General features: G+C 39.8%; 1 protein-coding gene across 1 annotated transcript in view; it reads left to right on the top strand.

The window, feature by feature from the left end:
- Positions 1 to 23,615, top strand: part of NSF (N-ethylmaleimide sensitive factor, vesicle fusing ATPase) — a 1,516,106-nt gene that overhangs the window by 795,554 nt on the left and 696,937 nt on the right. The window contains exon 8 of the mRNA XM_044055231.1: positions 20,780 to 20,935. Within this exon, the coding sequence (XP_043911166.1) occupies positions 20,780 to 20,935 (156 nt within the window). The remainder of the gene's footprint in view (positions 1 to 20,779; positions 20,936 to 23,615) is intronic.

The raw sequence follows: 23,615 nt of genomic DNA, 5'->3' as shown, positions 1-23,615 counted from the left end.
GTCAAAGAAATGCAGGTCGTTCATTTAGGATTTCCCTATCCCTTTCTCTTTGTCTGTACACTGATGTTGTATCTTTTGGCTTTTCCCGGTTAGGGGTCGCCGCAGCGGAACTCCGGTCTGCTAATGATTGGCAGTAGATTTTTACGTACCGACTTGCCAGGCCTGACGCACAACCTTCAACTAAGGTACGCCCATTCACGCATGTCTCCACACAGAAGAAGCTTTAGCTGAGAATCGAACAGGAAAACGTCTTACTGTGCAATCCTTAATAGGGAGGGCAATCTGTAGCCTGCAGTCCAAATGTCTTACTGGCCTCTTTCCATTCTATTACCTTTCTTCTCTAATTATTTGTTGCTAATACCTTTTTTTCTTTGCCAGCTTCCTCCAGTAAATTCCAGCCCCCTCTTGTCTGTTCTGTGTGCTCCTAATTGTACTCATCCCTGTCTGCAGAATCTCCTTTTTCCATTCCTGTGTTGTCTTAGTTCTTAGTATACTTTCTGCAACTCTGTGAACTTAATATTTATGACTGCTATTCTCCTTAAGGATCTACATCCAAAATCCCACTCTTTGCTTATTTCTTGAATTACCCCCCTGCTTTATCATCATCTCTTTCAACTTTGAATTGTACCTTTCTGCTTGTGTTACAGCAGTGCAGTGGTGCAATGGTTAGTGTTGTCGCCTCACAGCAAGAGGTTCTCCTTTTTGATTCTTGGTTGGGGTGCCTTTTGTGTAGAGTGTGCATGTCCTTCCTGCATTCGTGTGGGTTTCCTCTGGATGCTCCAGTTTCCTCCCACATTCCAAAGACATGCATCTGGCGCATTTCTCCCCCGGCTTCCACTGAAAATGAGCTCTGTCCCAGTTGGATTTTCCTGGTAAACAAATGTTAAATAAATAACTAATAATAAAAATAAAATAAGAGCCTTAACTGTGCTGCTCTAAAATTTCCCTTCAAATCAGGTAGTCCTAAATCTCGTTGTTCTTTTGGAAGGATTAACTTATCCCTCTTGACTCATGCCCTCTTGCCCTCCCAGATAAATTCCTTTAACTCTGTATTAATTACTATCCACAACTTCTCCTCTTTTTGATAAAAAAAATATGCATGGCCTGTGTATAAAACTAAAGAGACTAAACATGTTTTACTGCTTGTAAGGGGCTAAAAACATTTTATTGCTTGTATCTTGCTATTCATATCTATAGGCAAGAGCTTCCAGTTTCTCACTTGTATTATACTTTGTTTAGTCTCTTCCCACATATCATTCGCTGCCATAACAGAATCCTGATTAAGCCATGCTCCTAAATACTTAATTTTATGTTCCCATAAATATGGGTATTGCTGAACCAATTCATGTGTGGGTATATAGCTTACAGCTATAGCCTTTGTTTTTATCTCCATTAATTTTATATTCCCCAAAAATCTGGAACCGTCTCAGAATGTTCCACAACACTGAGATGTCCGTTTCTACTTGTATCAGGTAGAAAATAATATCATATGCAAATAAAGTCAACTTTTCTTGAATACCATACCAGTTATATACTTGAATTTCTGAATCCCTTATTTTCTTTGCTAATGGTTCTAAATATAACACAAATAACAAAGGAGAAAGAGGGCACCCCTGCCTGGTTCCTCTGTTCAGACACATCTTATCAGAGAAGAACCCTTCCGCTTTGATTTTGCCTCTTATTCCTCATACATCCTCCTAATTAATCCAATTATTGTATAAGAAAATGCAAGTACTTCCATTGCCTACTTATAAAATCCCAGCTTACTCTGTCAAATGCTTTCAGTGTATCAGGACCCACCAACAACAGCGGTATTGTCTTAAATTCTGCTTCATCTGGTTCATCATTGTTCTTTTAATGTTGTCAAATGTTTGTCTGCTCTCCATAAAACTCCATTGATTAATGTCTGTTAATTTTGGCAACCTCGTTGCCATTTTTTAGCCATTATAGACATAAACACTTTAATAATCATGGTTTAAAATTGGAATGGTTCTATATAAAGTTAGATTTGATGGTTCTTTACCACTTTTGGATACTGCAGCCACCACAGTTTTTTTCCAGGTTGCTTGTGCTTCCCCTCCTTTTAAAATACTGTTAAATACAACCTTCCTGATCTTTATCACTTTTTTCCTTCCTAGCTTCTAAATTTCCACTGGAATACCAGCTATTTTCTGGGGACTTTCCTACAGATTATACATCACCATTTTTATCTCATCTCCTCCTGTCTTGACTGTTAATTGTTGAGCTTCATCTTCCTCTAACCTTGGCATATTTAAGTTTTCCTTTAATGTTTCCTTTTGTGCTTTTTCTTGATGTCCCCACTTTTCTGCTTTATACGAATTTGCATAAAATTCCTGAAATATCTCTAATACTTAACGGGATCTCCTGTTATTTTTCTGTTATAGTCTCCCCAAGTTTGGTAGCAACCTTTTGTACTTTATTTTGCCTAAGTCGTTGTGCCAAAAGTTTTTGTGCTCTGGAGTTTTTATCCAAAAACGGTTGCTTAACAGCAATCTTTCTAAACTCATGCATATTATCTGGATACTCCCTTGTTTTCTTTTTAGCACTCTGCATTTTCACCTCTTCTTGCTCACTGAGATTGTCCTTATTCTGCACCATTTTAACCTTTGTTATCCCCTCTAAGTAAGTATTGTTACATTTTTTTAATCATATCTCTTTTTCTTCTATTTCTACCTCATTTTTAAACTCCACTTTCATTTTATCCCTCTCACTAGCTATAACATCTGGACTACTTTCTGCCTTCCCTAATAGTTCCCAGATAATTTCCATTACCCATTCTTTAAATTCCTGTCTTTTTAACAGGTAGGTGAGGAAGCACCAGTGTCTCACCTTGACTTCATTACCCTGCATTTGTATCTTAGTAATTATTGACACTTGACCTGAAATAGCTGTTGGATGTGTGTCAAAGTTCTCAATTAAATATGCACGTTCCTGTGAAATACAATTTCTGTCTACTCTAGCTCAGTATTGTACCTTGGAGAATAATGTATAAATTTCCTCAGAGTTCCCACGACTGAATTCATGTCTTCCATACCAAGTATTTTCATAAAATTATTAAGAAGTCTCCCTCTTTTGTTATGCTTTCACTTCAAGGCCCCCCACATATATTCTTATAGTTGCCAATCAAATTCTAGTCCCCACCTATAAATAATATGACTTGCTGAATATTTCTCCCAAAAATTGTTTAAGGTCTGTAATATCAGTTTTAGGTGGTATATTAATGTATGCCAGCATAATCCTCATTCCTTGCAAATAGCCCTTTAATACCACAAATCTGCCATTATTCTCGTTCTTCACTTCTTTGACTATTGGGGCAACTCTTGCAGTTAGTAGGACTCCTCTTTTCCTTTTACCCTGATATTCAGCTGAATATCTATCCCAAAATCCTTTCTTCATCAAATTCACGTGTTCATTTCTTTCCAAATGTGTTTCCTGTAGCATTGCTAATTGCACTCTGCATTTTTAGTATAATTATTCTTTTCTTTTTGTCTGTACCTGTGAGGCCATTCACATTCCAAGATTATATGGAAAGTGTCTTTATGATAAGAAGTCATTATTCCCACCTATTATATATATATGACACCTTTTTAAATATCTATTTCCAGGTTTTGTGATACATGCACCCACAAAAAGTTGGCATTTTATCCTTTATATCATCAGCATAGTTACCTGTGTCACAGTTAACAATACTTTTTGTTTTAATGAAAACCCGCAAACAAACAAACAAAAAAAACCCACCCCCCAGAACCTTTTAACTTAAAACAAACCATTTACATCTTCAAATAATAAAGTTTAACCCTCCTGTTAGGACAGTTGTCCCAAATAGACAACTGGAAACACAGGTCTTAATTAACTGAAAATTTAGGATATCCATGCTAAGACACATGTTATTGCGTGTGCTTCTATTTACACTAATTGGCATCTGTTCTTTTTAATTTTTATTTCCCTTTCAGATGTGAAAGACAACTTTAATGCTTTCAGAAAACATTTTAGTCTTGAAACCAGGCTTTTTATTGCCCTATTATTAGCTTGTCATCATGTAAATGTAAGAGAAGGACAAAAAAATGAAGTCCTCGGCTACAGGCTTCTAAAGACAAGCTGAAACTTTTATTGAAAAGGAAAGCTTTCCATTTTATTTGGTGTTTTCTTATTTACTTGTTTTGAGACATTCAACTATGCAAAAGTAAGGGAAAACATACCAGCTCTGCTTATATTATAATCCTTGTACGTTTGCACCCCATCCCTCACCTCAACAACTTTAACATGCATTTGCCTTGCCTTTTTCCCCTTTTGCATTGTAATGCCTACATTTCATAATACTAAAAAAGAAAAAAGGGAGACAAAAGTTGTCTGTTTACTTTAGTATCTTTATCGCATACAAGAACAATTAAAAATGCATTACCGTAAAACATGCAATTTGTCTCATGAAAAGTTTCATAGAAATACTGTTGAGTAGACATTGTTATACTTAGTTATTTTTGCCTTCCTCTACCCCTCCCCCCAGTGTACTTCCAAACATTAATGACATGAAGTTAGGCAAATGCTTTTCAGTTCCCCACAAGTTTAACAAACTCAACAAAAGTCCACTCTTTCCACTTTTTCTTGTATAGCTGTATTTCACAAATGTGAGTAATGCTTTGCAGTCTCACATTTATTCACTAATTTCCATGTTGCTGGTCTTCTTCCTTTTCATCTCCATCCCCTTCTTCCTTTTCATCTCCATCTCCTTCTTCCTTTTCATCTCCATCTCCTTCTTCCTTTTCATCTCCATCTCCTTCTTCCTGTACATCTCCTTCTTCCTTTTCTTGTCCATCTCCATCTCCTTCTTCCTTTTCATCTCCATCTCCTTCTTCCTTTTCATCTCCATCTCCTTCTTCCTGTACATCTCCATCTCCTTCTTCCTTTTCATCTCCATCTCCTTCTTCCTGTACATCTCCATCTCCTTCTTCCTTTTCATCTCCTTCTTCCTTTTCATCTCCATCTCCTTCTTCCTGTACATCTCCATCTCCTTCTTCCTTTTCTTGTCCATCTCCATCTCCTTCTTCCTTTTCATCTCCATCTCCTTCTTCCTGTACATAGGTTCATAGGTTCATACTAGGCTATCTGACCTAGGGCATTTATAAGCCTAGCCAGAATGTGTTTGGCTTTCGCCACCCATTTTAAATTTATTTTGCTATGCCCTTTTTCGAGGTTAGTATACTGTGCCTCTGTCTAACAGTGACACAGAAGTGATACCCGGGGTAAACCTATGATCTCCCATCCACTCATCAAGATTCCTCTTGAAGAGAGTCAGTGAGGGACTCTGCCTAACCTGGACTGGGATTTTATTCCAGAGTGAAGGGAGCCTCTGGGTTATGAATCTGTCCCTCCAGCATGTCCTATTTATTTCAGTGTTGAGGTTCAAGTCTCTCGGCGTGGCTCGATGGGATTTGGATTTTCTGAGGTGCAGCATGTCCATTAATTCCGGGTTGGACATGGCTTTATACGTCAGGCACAGATCGCCTCTGAACAGGCGGTATGCCACTGAGTAGAGCTGGAGTTCTTTAACCGGGCAGCATATGGCATCTGTTTGAGCCCTCTTGGTGAGGTACTTTTGGGGTCTTTCCAGTTGCTGCAGGTGTCTGGTAAGGTACATCCCAAAAGGGGCATTGTACTCAATTATGGGCCTGATGAGGGATGAGTAAAGAGGCACGATGACCTCCCCTGATCTAGATGTGAATCCCTTCATGATTAGGTGGGCTATATAAAATGTTTTTCTAACCACTTTGGCCACGTGGTTGTCAAATGAGAGATTGCTATCAACTTGGGTCCCCAGGTCCCTAATTACTTCTTCTGTACTTAATGGATTACCACCTATGTGGTAATTTGTGGGCACTTTGTTTTTGCCAAAGGGGTGACTATACACTTTTTGGCATTTAGCTTGAGGCCATGGCTCTGGCACCAGTTGTCTGTTTCTATGAGGCCCTTTTGGAGGATGCTTGTGTCGGCTGGAGAGTCGATTATGGTGCCCAGTTTGCAGTCATCTGCGAACTTGGTCAGCCACAGTCCTTCCGTGTTGGCCTGCACCTCCGAAAAATATATACCGAACAAGAGAGGTCCCAGGACTGAGCCTTGTGGGACACCACTTGTAACTGGTTTGGAGTCTGACATGGCTCCAGCAATTCTAACCATGTGGGTTCTGTCCTTGAGCCAGTTTGAAATCCATCTAGTGACATAGGGGTTTATATTTAAGCTGGTGAGCTTATCTATAATGCCCGAGTGGGGTATTGTATCGAAGGCTTTTGCGAGGTCCAGGTAGGCTGTGTGGACCACCTTCCCCTCGTCAATGGCCTTGGTGACTGTTTCAAAGAAATCAACCAGGTTTAAGAGGCAAGATCTGCCCTTAACAAAGCCGAACTGGGTAGGATCCAGTGTCTGTAGGTCCCCAATATCTTTGAGGTCCATGATGATCCTTTCCATAGCTTTGCAGACCAAGCTAGTCAGGCTTATGGGGCGATAGTTTCAAGGATCCGTTGAGGCACCACCTTTATGGAGAGGGACCACTGTTGCTGTACGCCACTCTTTGGGCACATATCCTGTAGTAAGGCCGAGATTGAACAGTAGTTTTATGTTTGGGTTTTGCTCTTCTTGGAGTTCATGTAGGACGCAGCCCGGGACACCGTCTGGTCCCATTGATGCTGTGTTTTTTGCTTTGGAGAGGGCGGCTCTTACCTGAGAATCTGAGATGTCAGGGGGGCAGCACTCTGCTGGGATAGATATTTGCCCTTTTGGTGGGAGTTTGCGCTGAACCTGTCAGCTAGGATGTTGGCAATGTCTGTGGGTTCAGTGTATTTTTTGTCATTTTGGACTAATTCTGAGCATATCTGGGAATTGTCACCCAGGTTCCTAACATAACTAAAGAAAGCCTTGTGATTATCCTTAGTGTCCTGTGCAATTTTTCTCTCGAAGCTGGCCTTAGACAATTTTATGAGTGCCCGTAGTTTTTTGCTAATACTGATCAGTGATGCCTTCCCTTTTTGGGATTTTGCTCTATCATTTAGTAGCTTCCTCCTTCTATTGTATAGTTTGTGTATGGCTGGGGTCCACCAGACAGGACGTCTGCCTTTGGAGAATTGGGTCTTGGTTTTATTTGGGATCGCATGATCCATGCATTCCTGAAGGTGTTCATATAATGCGTTTATAAAGGATTCTGCGGTCTGAGCTGTATTTTCCACAGGCCCGGGGGCTTTGAAAGATTCCACCTCGGTTTTGAGGAGTGTGAAATTTACTTTAGAGAAGTTTTTCACTGTGGTTTTCTGGGCAGAGGGTGGGGTCGGGATGTGAATATCCAGTGAGATTAGTTTATGGTCTGATCTTACCAGTGAGGGATACACTTCTGGTCTGGAGCATAGAGTCCCCATGTTGGTGATGATCAGGTCCAGTATGTTTTCCCCTCTTGTGGGAGTGGTAACAAGTTGTTCCATAGCATTTGTGTTTATAGATTCTAGGAACCTTTGGGCTAGGTTGTTGATGCTAGAGTAATGCTCCCAGTCTATGTTTGGGTAGTTGAAGTCGCCCAATATAATGGTGTTTGGAGAGACCTTCATATTTTCCAGTGTTCTCTCCTTCCTTTTCATCTCCATCTCCGTCTCCTTCTTCCTTTTCATCTCCGTCTCCTTCTTCCTTTTCATCTCCATCTCCATCTTCCTTTTCATCTCCATCTCCTTCTTCCTGTACATCTCCATCTCCTTCTTCCTTTTCATCTCCATCTCCTTCTTCCTTTTCATCTCCATCTCAAGATTCCAGTTCAGTTCCAATGTTCTCCCAATTCTTCTGTTCACCTTCTATGCTTTTCTCTGTCTCTCAAGCATTTTGTTTTGGAACAGTGGAAAAGGTTCCACTCCAAAGTCTCTGTGTGCTTTATTATTGGAAGAATGTGAAGCAGAGTCCCTTTCTGCTTGATGACACTTTCTGTTGAACAGATGTTTGTATTTCTTCCTTTGGATGTTCTGCATCAAAGAATGACTTTGATCCTCCAGGAAAAAAAATGTGAAGACAGATGGATACAGCAGCTTGAAACTCACACCTGCCTCTCGACGTTCCCTGATTGCTGGAATAAATGTGTTTCTTTTCTGCCTGGTGTGCAGTGAATTATCTTTTTCTTTAAATACTTCACTGTCTCCAATTGTTAATACTTTGTCATTTTGCCACAGCTTTGTCAGGATCATTTCTTTCTGCTGGTATGATAGCATCTTTACTAATACAGGTCGTGGCTACTTTCTCATGGCCAGATTTGGACCATACACACTGTATACCCTTTCTGTTAATAATGTGGAACACCGGTCAATTTGCTTATTTGTGCCTTCATAAAATTAATATAGTCTGTTCCTTCTACTTTTTCTGGTACAGCAGAAAATCTCAGATTTTCCCTATGAACTCTGTACTCTAATTCTACCATTTTTTGAAACATCTCTTCTTGAGCAGTCTCATACTCAGCCAGCCTTTCCTTCATTTCAACTTCTGATTTTTGCAGTTTTATTAGCTCATCTGACTATCTGTTTAAAGCTTCTTCCATTTTTTCATCCGTTTATTTGAGTTGATATACTCCTTCAGTGTTTTATTTTTAATCAGCTCTGAGCACATTTGACTTATTTTTTCCCTTCTAGATTACTCGAAGCCATGTCTTGCACCAAAGTTGGAGCTTGAACTGCTTTTTACTGAACAGCTACAGGATTTTTCCCAGTCAGTGTTTTCTGTTCACCTTTTCTTGTTGATTTTCTTTCTAGCTGTCTTAGTTTCTTCTTTGCTGGCATCCAGGTTACTGGCCAGTAACTGAATTCACTAAAAGTCACAGAGTTCATGGCTCTCCTCTTTCATTTTTTGTTTCATACTAGGACAGCTTAAGTTAAGCTGTTAATCTTCCCAGCCATCTTGGAAAGTCCGACCAAGGCTCAAAATTATTAAGAAAGACTAAGGCGGTCTCATTTCTGTCTAGCCTTAACAACACAGTGCTTCATTTGCTTACATGATTTTCCAACCATGAAGATAAAAACGTGTTTTAGTGCCTGTGAGCTGGACCCTCTGCATGTTTTACTTACAGAAATGTGCAATTCATTACCTCTTGGTTTGCTGAATACATAGACCATCATCTCCATAGTATTTGTAGCTACAATCTCACATCCTTTCAACCTGGTTGCATAACTTGCCTTTTGTTTGCTCTGATGTGTTTGGGATGTGATATGTAACATTTCCAGTGCACCAAGATGTGAAATATGAATAAAATCCAGGGGATGCTATAATGCTTTGCTATTCTTTTCTGAATGGAAATAGGTTTAGTGGTGCAGTGTTCTGTTTTGTTCTTTTTAACAAGGTTCAAGATACTTTTCTGTGATCTTTTCTAGTTATGTACATCTTTCTTTTTCCAGCAAGATAAAAACATTTTAAAATGATTCCTTTTTGTTTTTTTGTGTGTATATGTATGCATGTACATCTTTTATGTACTAGGTATGTGTGTGTGTGTGTGTTTATATTATATATGTATTTTTTTTTTTAATGTGGACAAACATATATTTATACTGTATATTTTTGCACTCAGAACAGTGAACACTCTTATGAGCTAATTATTTTTGAACTTGTAGATAAGAGCAAACACTTACGTGAGCGAAAAGTTTTTCCTGTGGAATTTTTCCCAGCAGCCTTTTGTTTGAGATTCTGTTGCATCAGGGCCACAAAATTTGCTCTTACCCCACTGTTAAGTGATCTTGAAGTGGGTATATATAATTAACAGGGTAGTTTAGTGGCGCAGTGGAGCATTGCTTTTAGTTTTTTTATTTCAGTCATTTTAGATTTGATCTAAAACAATCTAATTTTCTGAGTTTACTGTTATGAGCGTTCGATGCTTGATGAGCCAGCCATACGTGTGTGTGTGTGTGTGTGTGTGTGTGTGTATGTATCTATGTATGTATAAAATGTGTGTGTGTGTTTATTATTTCTTTCAATTTGTAATGTATTTTGGAGAAAAGGCATTTCTTAAGTTCATTAAATGTGGAACAGGAAGAAAAGGGAAAATAATTTCTTCCTCAAATAGCTCTTGCTGCCAGAGGCATTCACAGTTGATTTCAAACATGTCTACAGAAGTGACTGTCAAAAGACATCATATAAAAGGATTTTGAGCGTAAGTATCAAGCAACCGTCAGTTCCTTACCCCTTTTCAAGTGCACTGCTGATCAATCCACCCCCCCCCCCCATACAACTGTTAAATTTATAAGTATGAGAATGCATCATTCTGGAAGCTGTAATTTGGAAAGGCTTACTGACTTGGCTTTTCACTTAAAAGGAAAAAGTCCATTGTGACTTTTTATTTATTTGCAGACCCTTCGCTTTTTTGAGAGAGGCGGACTGAAGTTATTGCATCTTTTCATGAACTATCGTTCCTGCTTCATGTTATTAAGGGAAATGAAAGATCATTTATGCAAATCACAGCTATGGTTTTGGCCTTGTGTTTCATTAATTGTATTATCCTGAATTATGGTGTGAGTCACTCTTCTGGCTTTAGGTAGGAGTTTCTGTTGTATCCTGTACAGTTCTGTATGAGAGCAAGAGAATGGATGAAGTAAATGTCTCATATAGGACTTGAGCCCATGTTTTCTCTGTGAGCTGCTCTAGTCGCAGGCTTTGAGCTTGACCATGAGTCATCACAGTGACTTTTGAGTATTTTTTGTTTGTTTGTTTAAATGCCACTGCTAACATTTGATTTAGACTACTCACAAGACTCACTTGTCTGGTCTGAGATGCTATTTCATTCTGATTCACTGCTCTGACTTTAACGTGCAGTTTCATTGAATGTCTGGTTTAGTGTGGTGTGTCTTTGTTACCGTTTGCACTGGACCTGTCCTGGAATTTCCAAATGAGTCACTGCAGTGACATTTATCCATTGTTTCTATGGGTGTGTGCTTGGATTTGTGTACCTCTTGTAAAGTGTAGTAATACAACTTTCTATGCCTGGAGTTGCTGCGTGGGTCAGTCAATTCACTCTTTTACGATTAAGGTTGTACTGCCCTTCAGTATGGGTAGTGCTCCATTATTGACCTGGAATGTTATACTACTGTCTTTGGCCTGAAGTTGCCTTTCATGCAAGGGCACAGAATATTTCAGTAGGCAGGAACTAGTACCTTTGTCCAGTAACCCTGTTTAATTGACTGACTTGCAGTATTATGCTCACCAACAACGATGTTATTTATTGCCATTGCTTATTTCTACTCCTAATATTTTAAATGGTGCTACTATTTTTAAAACAGTTTAAGGAATACATTTCAGTGCATCCATTGTTTGTCCTTGGCTTACTTTTGCGCAGTACCTTTTTTTTGACATATAGCTCAGGACCTTATTATATTCCCTTTAAATAATAATCGAAAGTCTCTTAGGTTGTACTGCAATACTTCAAGGACTGTTTCATCAGATTTTAATTGCTAGATCTCTTGGTCTACTTTACTGTTTGTGTGAGACCTCTATGCATTGTTTTGGGTAGTTTTTCATTCTGGTATCGTCACTATTGTGCAACCATTGAGTTAATATTATTATAACGTCAGGAAGTGGGGGTACAGGGGCCCACCTCCCCAAGAAAAAAGCTTTCATAGATATGTGCTTGTGTGATTATGCATGTTTATGAGCTGTGATTGATGTTTTTTAGTGATCACAATTGTACCGTTCATAGTAAAAGCAGTCTCTTATCCTGTCAGCCCATTTATTGAGTGGGCTTAATATTGGTCATATTCCATATTTTAAGGACACTTTCTTGGGTCCATTGTTGTGTATTTTCTGTCTAAGATGTGATCTGCAAACTTGTGTGCAGTATTTGAGCTGGTGTCTTTCTAGCAGTCTGTGTCTGCAGTCAGCATTACTTCTCTGTTTATGTTAGAAGTAACAGGTTCAAGACAGACCATCAGTGGCCTTGTTTACAGTGGCCATATGCTGCACTGTTATTTTACTAAATCTGAGGTTGAGGAAATAGATTTGTAAATGTTCTCCACTCATTGTGGATTTACATACTACTTTTATGATTGCTGTTCTAAGCATGTATCTCTTGCGCAGATGCATGTTAATATGTTTACACAGATTACTCCTGTCTTATTGCAAATGTTAAAATGTGTAAAATAAATAAATAAATAAATAAATGTTCTATGTATTTGTTGTTGAGCTTTAGACATCTGGATATAAATTACTCATACTTTTATGATGCTGTGAAAACTATCCGTGTAAAACATGTCTTGTGTTTCATTGTGGCTTCTTTACCAGTGTACTCACTCAGTCAACAGATCAGAATAAATACTCTGCCATTCTTTTTCTTGAAAATTACATAGAAACGTCCTTTTTTTTTTTTTAAGGGGTGGGGATGATGGACTTCAAATTGTCTAAATTTTTGTTCATGCTACATTTTACTAAGGAGACTTAATTTACCTGCTTGTAAACATAAAGGCATGTCTTTGATGTTCAGTTGTAAGATTTCGTCCATTATATGTGGACTTACCAGTGAATTTCACCGTTCATCATCTTCCTCATCTTCTGAGATCTCTCTCACACACACACACACACACACGCACACACACATATACACGCACACACACACACACACACACACACACACACACACACACACACACACACACACACACACATATGTGCATGATTTCCTTACTGAAATGAGTATTCACATGTGCATTGGTGACGCTGTATCCATTTGTAGTTCTAAAGTTATGCAAAAAATGGTTAGTATATAGAACTGACTTTAACCATGTTAATCAACACTTGGTATCAGAGATGTTTTTAACAGCATTTAATACCATCAAGAAGCTGGTGAATAGATGGTTTGCTTACAAGATGGAAGTGCTAATGGAGGAAGTTGTTTGGTTTGAGTATGCCAGACTGATGCAGGTAACCTTTATGTAGTTAACCCTTCATTGCCATGTTTCGTTTCCCAGTACCTTACATCCTTGCTACACTTAAGTAAACTGTAGTCTAACATTGCCTTGGGCATTCTGTGCAGTGACTCAGCACTCTGCAAATGAAGAAGTATGTCTTTAAGTCATTCTCCAATTGGTTCCCTTTCAGGTACCATCCATGTCCCTTTTCCTCTCCAGGCTTTCTTTCCCGCCCAACACCTCCAGCTTGTTAGTGATTCCTAATAATGCGGTATGCCGCATCAGTTCCCTTTTTCGTTATTCTGTTGTAAGCACGTTAAACTCTCTGAAGTTTTAACTAATGCTTTAACATCTCTCTCCTTCTCACCATGTAAACCTCTACTAGCCTAATCTCCCTTTCAGTATATGACTGTCAGAAATGGACCTAGTAATTCTGAACCAGCCTTACTATTCCTTGAACAGTTGGAGAATGACATCAGTGTATCGTGGAGTTATTCCACTAACTATGCACTCTGGCATTCTTTTGACCTTCACTCTTATAGGTTCATAGGTTGATACTAGGCTAATGCCCTAGGGCATTTATAAGCCTAGCCAGACTGTGTTTGGCTTTCACCACCCTTTTAGATTAGTTGACTGTGCCTCTGTATAGTAGGTCACAGAAGGTAGCCCTTTTAAGGTTAGTTTACTGTACCTCTGTCAAGCAGGGACACAGAAGAGATCCCAGGGGTAAACTTACGATCTCTCATCCACTCGTCAAGATTTCTCTTGAAGAGGGTCAGTGAGGGGCTCTGCCTAATATGGATTGGGATTTTGTTCCAGAGTGAGGGGAGCCTCTGGGATATGAATCTGCCCCTCCAGCATGTCCTATTTATTTCTGTGCTGAGGTTCAAGTCCCTGGAGCATGTAACTCTAAGGGATTTGGATTTCCTGAGGTGAAGCATGTCCATTAATTCTGGGTTGGACATGGCTTTATACGTTGGACACAGATCGCCTCTGAGTAGACGGTACGCAACTGAGTAGAGCTGGAGTTTCTTTAGCCGAGCTGCATAGGGCATCTGTTTGAGCCCCTTGATCCTCTTGGTGAGGTACTTTTGGGGTCTTTCCAGTTACTGCAGGTGTTGGGTAAGGTAAATCACAAATGGGGCATTGTATTCAATTATGGGCCTGATAAGTGATGAGTAGAGGGGCACAATGACCTCTCTTGATCTAGATGTGAATCCTTTCATGTTAAGGTGGGCTATATAGAAGGTCTTTCTAACCACTTTGGCAACGTGATTGTCAAAGGAGAGATTGCTATCTACTTGGGTCCCCAAGTCCCTAATTACTTCTTCCATACTTAATGGATTACCACCTATGTGGTAATTTGTGGGCACTTTGTTTTTCCCAAAGGGGATGACTATGCACTTTTTGGCATTTAGCTTTAGGCCATGGCTCTGGCACCAGTTATCCGTCTCTGTGAGACCCTTTTGGAGGATGCTTGTGTCAGACGGAGAGTCGATTATGGCACCCAGTTTGCAGTCATCTGCAAACTTGGTCAGCCATAGTCCACCCATGTTAACTGTACCTCTGAGAAATATATACAGAACAAGAGAGATCCCAGGACTGAGCCTTGTGGGACGCCACTTGTAACTGGTTTAGAGTCTGACATGGCACCTGCTATTCTGACCATGTGGGTTCTATCCCTGAGCCAGTTTGCAACCCATCTTGTGACATGGGGGTTGATATTTAAGCTGGTGAGCTTATTTATGATGCCCGAGTGGGGTGTTGTGTCGAAGGCTTTTGCGAGGTCCAGGTAGGCTGTGTGGACTACGTTCCCTTCATCTGTGGCTTTGATAACTGTTTCAAAGAAGTCGATCAGTTTCAAGAGGCAAGATCTGCCCTTAAAGCCGAATTGGGTAGGATCCAGTGTCTGGAGGTTCCCAATGTCTTTGTTTATGATTTCCATGATGATAGGTTCCATAGCTTTGCAGACCAGGCTAGTCAGGCTTATAAGGCAATAGTTTCCGGGGTCTGTTGTGGCACCACCTTTGTGGAGTGGGACCACTGTTGCTGTACGCCATTCCTTGGGTACATATTCTGTAGTAAGGCTGAGATTGAACAGTGACTTTATATGAGGATTTAGTTCTTGGAGCTCGTGTAAGACGCAGCCCGGGACACCGTCTGGTCCCATTGATGCTGTGTTTTTTGCTTTGGACAGGGCAGCTCTCACCTGTGCATCTGTGATCTCAGGAAGGCTACACTCTGTTGGGATAGACATTTGCTCTTTTGGGGGGGGAGGGGGGGAGACGTTTGCACTGAACCTTTCTGCCAGGATGTTGGCAATGTCTGTGGGTTCAGTGTATTTTTTGTCATTTTGCACTAACTCAGAGCATATCTGGGAGTTGCCTCCCAGGTTTCTGACATAACTAAAGAAGGCCTTGTGATTATCTTTAGTGTCTTGTGCAATTTTTCTTTCGAAGCTGGCCTTAGATGATTTTATGAGGGATCGTAGTTTCTTGCTAGTACTAATCAGAGATGCCTTCCCTTTTTGTGATTTTGCTCTGTCATGTAGTAGCTTTCTCCTTCTGTTGTATAGCTTATTTATGGCCGGGGTTCACCAGACAGGTCTCCTGCCTTTGGAGAAGTGAGTCTTGGTTTTATTTGGGATAGCATGCTCCATACATTCCTGTAGGTGTCCATAGAATGCTTTTGTAAAGGATTCTGCATTTTGGGCCGTATTTTCCACTGGCCTGGGGGCTTTGAAGGATTGCACCTTGGTTTTGAGAAGTGTGAAGTTTGCTTTTGAGAAGTTCTTCACCGTGGTTTCCTTGGCTAGGGATGGGGACGGAATATGGATGTCCAGTGAGATTAGTTTATGATCTTATCTTACCAATGAGGGGTATACCTCTGGTGTGGAACATAGAGACCCCATGTTGGTGATGACCAGATCCAATATGTTTCCCCTCTTGTGGGAGTGGTGACCAGTTGTTCCATAGCATTTGAGTTTATAAATTTTAGGAACCGTTGGGCGAAGGTGTTTGGGCTTGAGTAGTTTTCCCAATCGATGTTTGGGTAGTTGAAGTCACCCAATATATTGGTGTTTGGAGAGACCTTCATACTCACCAGTGTTCTCAGGAAAGCCGAGTGAGGTTCCTGTGTTTGGGAGGGTGGTCTGTAGCAGGCTACAAACTGAAAGGCAGTTTTGCCCACTGTTAGTTGCACATGGATGGTCTCTGATCTTCGTGCAGTGCCACTAACCTGGAGGTGTAGGTATCTTTGATAAATATGGATACTCCCCCTTCTTTTGTGGTTCGGTCCAAGTTTTGGGGCTGGAAAGCATGGTATGAAGTATAACCTGTTAGTGCTGGGGTGCTCTCGGGAGCCTTGAACCAGGTTTCTGTTACTGCACAGATATCGATATTCTCCATACTGAGGAGAGTCTCGAGTGCATGCATCTTGGCGTTGAGCAGCATTACCCTTATTTTTTTTTTCTTTGTGTTGTCTATGGAGGTGGGTTTGTCTTTTGAGCCTTGCCTAAAAAAAGGCACTATGGGGGAGGCAAGAGCCTTTGCCAGTATTCGAAAACCCAGGGGTGACAGGTGCAAGCCGTCCCTAGCAAAGCAACGTGGCTTGTCGAGCATGTCATCCCAGGCTGACAGACACTGGATCCCCTTTGAATGACACCAATACTTTAGCCAATTATTAAAATTGATCATTTTGTCTTTATACTGTGGCAGCATTCTTGGTGAGGGTAAGACGCTACTCAAGGTCAGGGTCATACTGGCCTGGGCTACATGATCAAAGAGCTCCTCTATGTCTTTTTTCATGTAGTCCAGGGAGGTACGTCTCAGGTCATTCACACCAGCATGGACAATGACGGAGTCATATTTGTACTTGCTTTGGAGTGACCTGAGTGCTTGTGTTATGTGGCGGATCCTGGCACCCGACAGTCAGCTTATAGTGACCTTCTCCTTGTTCAGCCTGGTGAGTGGGACGTCAGTGTGTCTGACAATGGAGTCACCTATTACAAATGTATTAGGTGAGTTGTTTAGCCTTAAGGGCTGTGACTGTGTGGCACACTGACTTTGTGAGCTATGTGGGTATTGTTTTGTGTTAGGGGTTGCTTGGATGTCTGCTTTGGAGGTCTCTGCTTCTTAGGCAGATTTTTATTTAGAGCCTCCGAGTATGTTTTTGTGTGTTTATGTGTTTGGTTTGCTGATGCGATAGGTCTATGTGAGACTGGATTTGTGGTGTGTGTGGTTACCTTCTCCTCCTGACAGGCTGTGCCAGTAGTGGGTTGAGAGAGCTTAGCCTCCAGTTTGGCTATATAGATGCATCTCTCACATATATTTGAGCTTGTTGGGAGGAGGAGAGGGTGGTCTGTATACATAAGGCAGTTGTAACATTGCCTCAAGATTCCCAGATTCACCAGCTGGACTGGAGAGTAAACCCGAAACTCACCTTTGGACATGCCTGAATAATATAGGGAACTACTTATTGACTGATTAGAAAGAACCAATAGGGAGCAAGTGCTTAAAAGGAGTATAAGAGGATGTAGTGCTTAAGTTTATTAGTGTTTACCTATGAGATTACTTGTACGAGCAAGTGCAGGGCTTTAGAATGAAAATAGAGCGCTTATTTTGAGATTTAGAGCAGTTCTAAAGGAAAAAGTGAAGAGCAGACTTTGTGGAGCCGGGAATACTTTAAACCTGTTTAAGCGGCGCTGCTCTGTGCGCAAGACCTTGCAAAAAGAGAGTTGCAGGGTTTTAAGAGAGAGATCAAGGAGTTTGGAATTGACCCAAAATGGCCAATAAAACTACAGCTTCTAGCCCAAGTAAGCACTGGCCTCCAAGAAACTTACAAACAGTTCAGAACAGCAAATCTGTAACTGAACTTTCTTAAATTTCAGAAAGTGGGAAAAAAGCAAGATTTTTTTTTTTTTTTTTTTTTTTAGTTTAAAGGTAGCAGAGATACACAAGTAGCAAAATAGTCAGAACAGTGCAATAAATGACCCCACACTTGAGTGCTAGGCCAGAGTCAGGTAAAATGCAATTTTAAGAAAAATTATTTAAAATTAAGTGCAACACAGGAAATGCAGTAAACAGGCTCTAGATGTGTTCTAAATACTGTTTCTAATACAGATATAAACTTTAGCAAGCCGGAAAACGCAGAAAAGTAGGCGGCAAAGCAGAAATTTTAAACAAAAAATCAGAAGAAAATACTTAAAATCTCAAAAGTGGCTCCTTTCTTCTCTCAGCATTTTCTCCCCTTGGTAGGTGCTTCAGCAACAACTATCAAGCCTGGAAAGACACCAAAACCACGAGGCAGCAGGGTTTTAAGAGAGAGAGATCAAGGAGTTTGGAATTGACCCAAAATGGCCAATAAAACTACAGCTTCTAGGCAGTAACCACTCCTACAGGTACAGGCAGGCTGCTAAGTGTTAACCACTGCCACTGGTGAACACAGAGACTTCCCTTTAGCCCAAGCAAGCACTGGCCTCCAAGATACTTGCAAACAGTTCAGAACAGCAAATCTGTAACTGAACTTTCTTAAATTTCAGAAAGTGGGAAAAAAGCAAGATATTTTTTTTTGTTTTAGTTTAAAGGTGCATTTAGTTTAAAGGTACCTTTCACATAGCATGATGTAAATGGGGGATGATCATCAACAATAGTACTTATGTCCAGCATAAGAGGCTCTTTAAAATAACATTTAAAAACATCACTTGTTCAAACATTTTTTTTTTAATTCAAGCCCTGATGCTTGGAGGGGCATGTCCCTTTTAGTGCATGGATAACATCTCTGTTTAGGGCTTAAGGGTTACCAACACCCCAAAGGCTGTCAGGTCTTTTCTATTGCTCACACAGTACAGAGATCTGGGGTTACCATTTGACATTTGGAAAGGTCCTCTGTTTAAGACATAAGAATCTTAATCCTAGAAAGCATCAGTGCAGTCCAACACAACAAAAATCTGGACCACCAGGGGCAGTTTGTTTTTAGCATGGGGCTGGTGTTCTTGCCTGTTCCTGGAGGCCCTTTCATGCTTTTTTTTTTTTTTTTGTAAGATCCCTGTATTTTTTGCATTTTTTTCCAAAGGTGGACCCCAAAATGTCATTTAGCATTGTGGTAGTAGAGAGTTTGAGCAGGTGTGCTTGAGCACCATTCAACAGTTAATGCGGAGGTCTTTCAATGCAATTCTGCAGGCCTTTCTGGTTTCAGAGCTTAATTAAATATGTAAGCCCCCAGTCATGCATCAGACCTGTGTGTGTCATATCTGAGGGTGTGATTTGTTGGCCAAGATATCTTATCAGTTTGGTACAGATGCCAGCATAATGTGACAGGAACACAATATGGACCACCAGTTTTTGTATTGATAATTACTGAACTATGAGTAATTGATGGCTGACAAATGTCTTGTTCAAGTGAGTGCATTTTAGTGTGCAAGTGTGGTATAAGTGATCTAACAATCAGAAGGTAGTGTATCTGTTGAAGTTGCATCTTTTCAAGCGGCAGTATTAGATATGCATAAATAGGGTCTATATTATATCCTCGAATGCTCAAAAAAGCGACCGCTGATTGATCGAACTTATTTTCGCGAAACTGCAAAATATCGAAGCAGCAGAAACTCTAATTTTTTCCTAGGGAAAGAATTTGGTTGTCCGTTTCTGTTGCTTCGGTATTTTCAGTGTTATGGTGGAAAGTTACCGGTCGGATTCAGGTAAGTGTGCGATTGTGTGGATGTGAGTGTTAGGGTGATTTAGGTGAGCTGGGGTTTGGGCTTGGGTTAGGTGTGTGTGCGATTGAGTGGACATGAGGGTTAGGGCAGATTTAAGTGAGTTAGGGTTAGGGAGTGGGTGAGGTGAGTGTGCGATAGTGACGGACCTTAGGGTTAGGGTTTGGGTTAAGGTAAGTGGATAGTTAGTGGTGTGTGCATAATTTAGTGTAGGGTTAGGTATCAGATTTTAGGTGTATGTGTGTGGATTTCTGTTTGTTTGGTGTGCTTGTGTTGTGTGTATGTGTTTTGGATCAGCGATTTTTTTTTCTCTGGGAAAAAAATCGCTGATCTGACAGTTCGAGATTGTAAGCTTTCGCTTAAATTAGGTCGATCAATCAGCGTTCACTTTTTTAAGCGTTCGATGATATAATATAGACCCCATATCTACAGGGGGAAAAGTCAGTGTCCTAATTAACCAATCCAAATACAACATTACTGGGAGTTTTTGGTTCTACTGGGATGTGAGTAAGCATTGACATCAGCATGTTTGCACCACAGTGCTGTAAGTGCATCATGTACAATATCTGTGTGTGCCACATTTGTTACAAAAGCCTTACAAAATTCCTTATGGGGTCCAGCATGGGGCATCATGCAGGAGCTTGTCCTGCATCCCTTCTGCAAGATAGTTGAGATGGCTTTCAGCAACTGAAGTTTACTAGCCCCCCCCCCCCTTTTAATTCTCCAACAATCATGATGCTGGCTAAACTTATGTAATCAGCAACATGTATGGGCATATGACCTCCACACCAGTGGTTCACTCATATTTTATATATATATATTTTTTTTAGATGTGACATCAGAGGTCCAGGAACTTAAGTAACATGCACTGGGTCACAGAGTGCACTGTTTGAAAAGATGAATTTAAAACAGATTCTAGAAGTATGTCTCACTCCTATTCTTTAGAGCTTTTTGTTTATGTAGTAGTACATACTGTTTGGTTTTTGGTTGACATCAGCAAGTAATTATGAAAACCTTTTGTAGTCATAATTAATCGGATGTCCTTTTTTCCCTTTTTATTGATAATGTGATACAAGAATGCATCTGATTCTTCCTAAAGACTGTATCTTAAAGTTCTGTACTAATATCTGTTTGATCATTTCTTCATTTTTAGGGAAGGCTAAAACAAAACAAGATCGTCAGTCCATCATTAATCCTGACTGGAACTTTGAGAAGATGGGCATTGGAGGTCTTGATAAGGAGTTCTCTGACATCTTTCGACGAGCTTTTGCATCACGTGTTTTCCCTCCAGATATTGTAGAACAGATGGGTAAGATTAAAGATTTTTAAGCTTAATCAGACCACATTCAAAATGTGCTCTAATGTCTTTATGCTATTAGAGAATACAGCTGCAATGTTAGAGTTACTGCAATAACTTCACTCAGGTGTTTTAACTTGCTTTGAAAAATAATCTTTTTCAGTTGGTTTTGGAAGAGGATAAACTTGTGGAGCTTCTGGTCAATGTATTATTAATTGATCTTGGTAAATAGCTTTATTGTGCTGTAAATGACAGGGGGCAGTAAATCAAGATGAATAGTTAGGTTTTTTGGGAAAAAAATATTCATTTATTTTTTAATGTAGCTGGGAGAGAACTGTTGCACAAAAATTAAATAGTGTGTATTTTATTTGTTTTGTGGGATAGAACATTGATCTCCATGGACCTTTTTCATACTCAGCCCGGGAGCAGTGTCTGGTTAAGTGACTTGCTCAGAGTCACACTGTTATGGAAATGCACATTATAGACATGATAATATACCACTATGGCCTAAACTCTGAAACAGCACACATAATTTACTGAAGGCAATCTATGAAGTGAGTAGAAAGGATTTCAAAATGATATCTGTCAGGAGACGAGAGAACTTTCATGGTGGGAAACCTTTCTGTTGAGATTTTTTTTCCCTAACCTAAGTGTTTTGCTTGCATTACTGGGCATGCCGAAGAATGTCCTAAACAGTAAAATACTTTTTCTGTTTGAGATTCAGCATCGTATGAAAACAAGAAGATATGTTCTGCGTTATTATGTCATTTTTTTAAACAGTAGAAATATGAGTATAAGTACCTAGAGGTTTAAAATTATTAGTAGACATTTATAGAAAACCAGAATTTAATGGCAGGTAGTATTAGACATATGTAGGGGCTTTTCTTAAACTCCTACAATCCCCCCATGAATGGGACAGAGTAAACATCTTACCTGAAAGGATGTAATTTAATAAGAAAAGTTTTAATAAGAAAAGTTTTGCATAACAAAGTAAACTTGGATTCTTTGTGCCATTAACATAGTCCTATTGATATACTTTTTGTTTTCTGCCTGTTCTCTACCTGAAATGGGACATTTACCCCTTTGCACTATAAGCCAGTACCTAACAGCAGTACAGAACACTGGGTGCTGAGGTAACTATATTTTCTTATATTTATTACTTACTTTACTTTTAAAGTAATAAAAGTACAGATTTTAAAATTAAAACAGAAGCACCTCACCCTTAAAAAGTGGGTGGTGTATATTTTTGGTAACACAATCAATGTGCTAACAGAATTAAACAAAACTTCAAAAGAAAGCATTAGCCTAAAATGAACCTGGAAGTCAGGTGTATGGTATACATTAAAATGCTACCTCAGTTCCCCTCCATCACTAACAACAGGCCATAGCTAGCTAATTGATGACTGTTACTGTGTGATACATCACGTAGATGCAACCAGTATCAGAGCTTACCTAGTAATCTCTCATTATACACAAGAGAGATTGTTGACAGGACAAAATGCTTCAGTATTCCTTTGTTTAAACAGGACACCAGATAAACACATGAGCAATCTTAACAACATACACTGCCAACAGCATCACCCCATGTGTGTATTTTAAGTAAGTGATTTGGAGGAGGAATACACAGTTTCCAGTAACAATTGGTAGATCCTTTTTTTATTAAGACAAGTGATTAGGTCATCAGAGGCATGAGTGGTGAATTATTGATAATACTAGAGCGTTGTCGCCTCACAATAAGACATTGTCCTGTTCGATTCTCAGTTAAAGCGTTTTCTGTGTGGAGATGTGCGTGAATGGGCATACCTTCGTTGAAGTTTGTACGTCAGGGCTGGCAACTCGGTATGTAAAAATCTACTGCCAATCATTAGCGGACTGGAGTTCCGCTGTGGCGACTCCTAACCGGGAAAAGCCGAAAGATACAACAACTAGAGAGAAGTAGGTAAAATAAAATAAATTGCATCTTGCTTTTGGTGGGAAATTAATATATTTGCTTTCTGTGAAGGAAACAAAGTTCTTGGATCATATTGTAACAAGTAAATGTTCTAGATTGTTGGGGGCTGAACATATGTTCTTCAGAGTCAGACATCAGATGTGTTCCTAGTTAGAAAGAGGGTCTATATTAGAAGACTGAAAGCTTAAAATTGCAAACACTCTAAAGAGAGAAAATGCTGGACCTCAAAGTACTTTTTTTTTGAGCTCACAGTACAATGAAGATCGGAATATTTGCTCTTTTCTCACTGTAATGTGATCTCGAAGTTGGAATATATATTTAGCGGGGCCCCCACAATAATGATTTTGAGGTCCGGCATTTTCGCTCTTTAGAACATTCGTGATTTTAAAAGTTCGGTCTTCTAATATAGACCCTTAGAAAGACTGTTACCAGGGATTTCAAGTTAAATATTAATCAAATAAAAATAATCATTATTTTGTGTGAGAAGCAAGGTGAAACATTACTGTGGCCATATTTTCATTCAGTTGTTCATACTTAGTTATAAGAAGTGTTTCTAGTCAGACTGTAGACATTTGCTTGAGATTGGTGTGTAGGGGTAGAAGAGGATCGAAGGCAGTTTTTATGTGAAAACATCTGATCCCTACAGTGATATAATCCCATTTTCTGGATCAATGTTGTGTTTGAGAGACAAGCAACCTGAAACAAGTTAATGTGACCATAGTTTCTTTCACTTGATCACAG

Source organism: Protopterus annectens, chromosome 13.part0, assembly GCF_019279795.1.
Source record: "Protopterus annectens isolate FY-2018-M chromosome 13.part0, PAN1.0, whole genome shotgun sequence".
NCBI lineage: Eukaryota > Metazoa > Chordata > Ceratodontiformes > Protopteridae > Protopterus > Protopterus annectens.
Note: the sequence above shows the minus strand (reverse complement) of the source record. Positions and strands in the feature narration are given on the sequence as shown.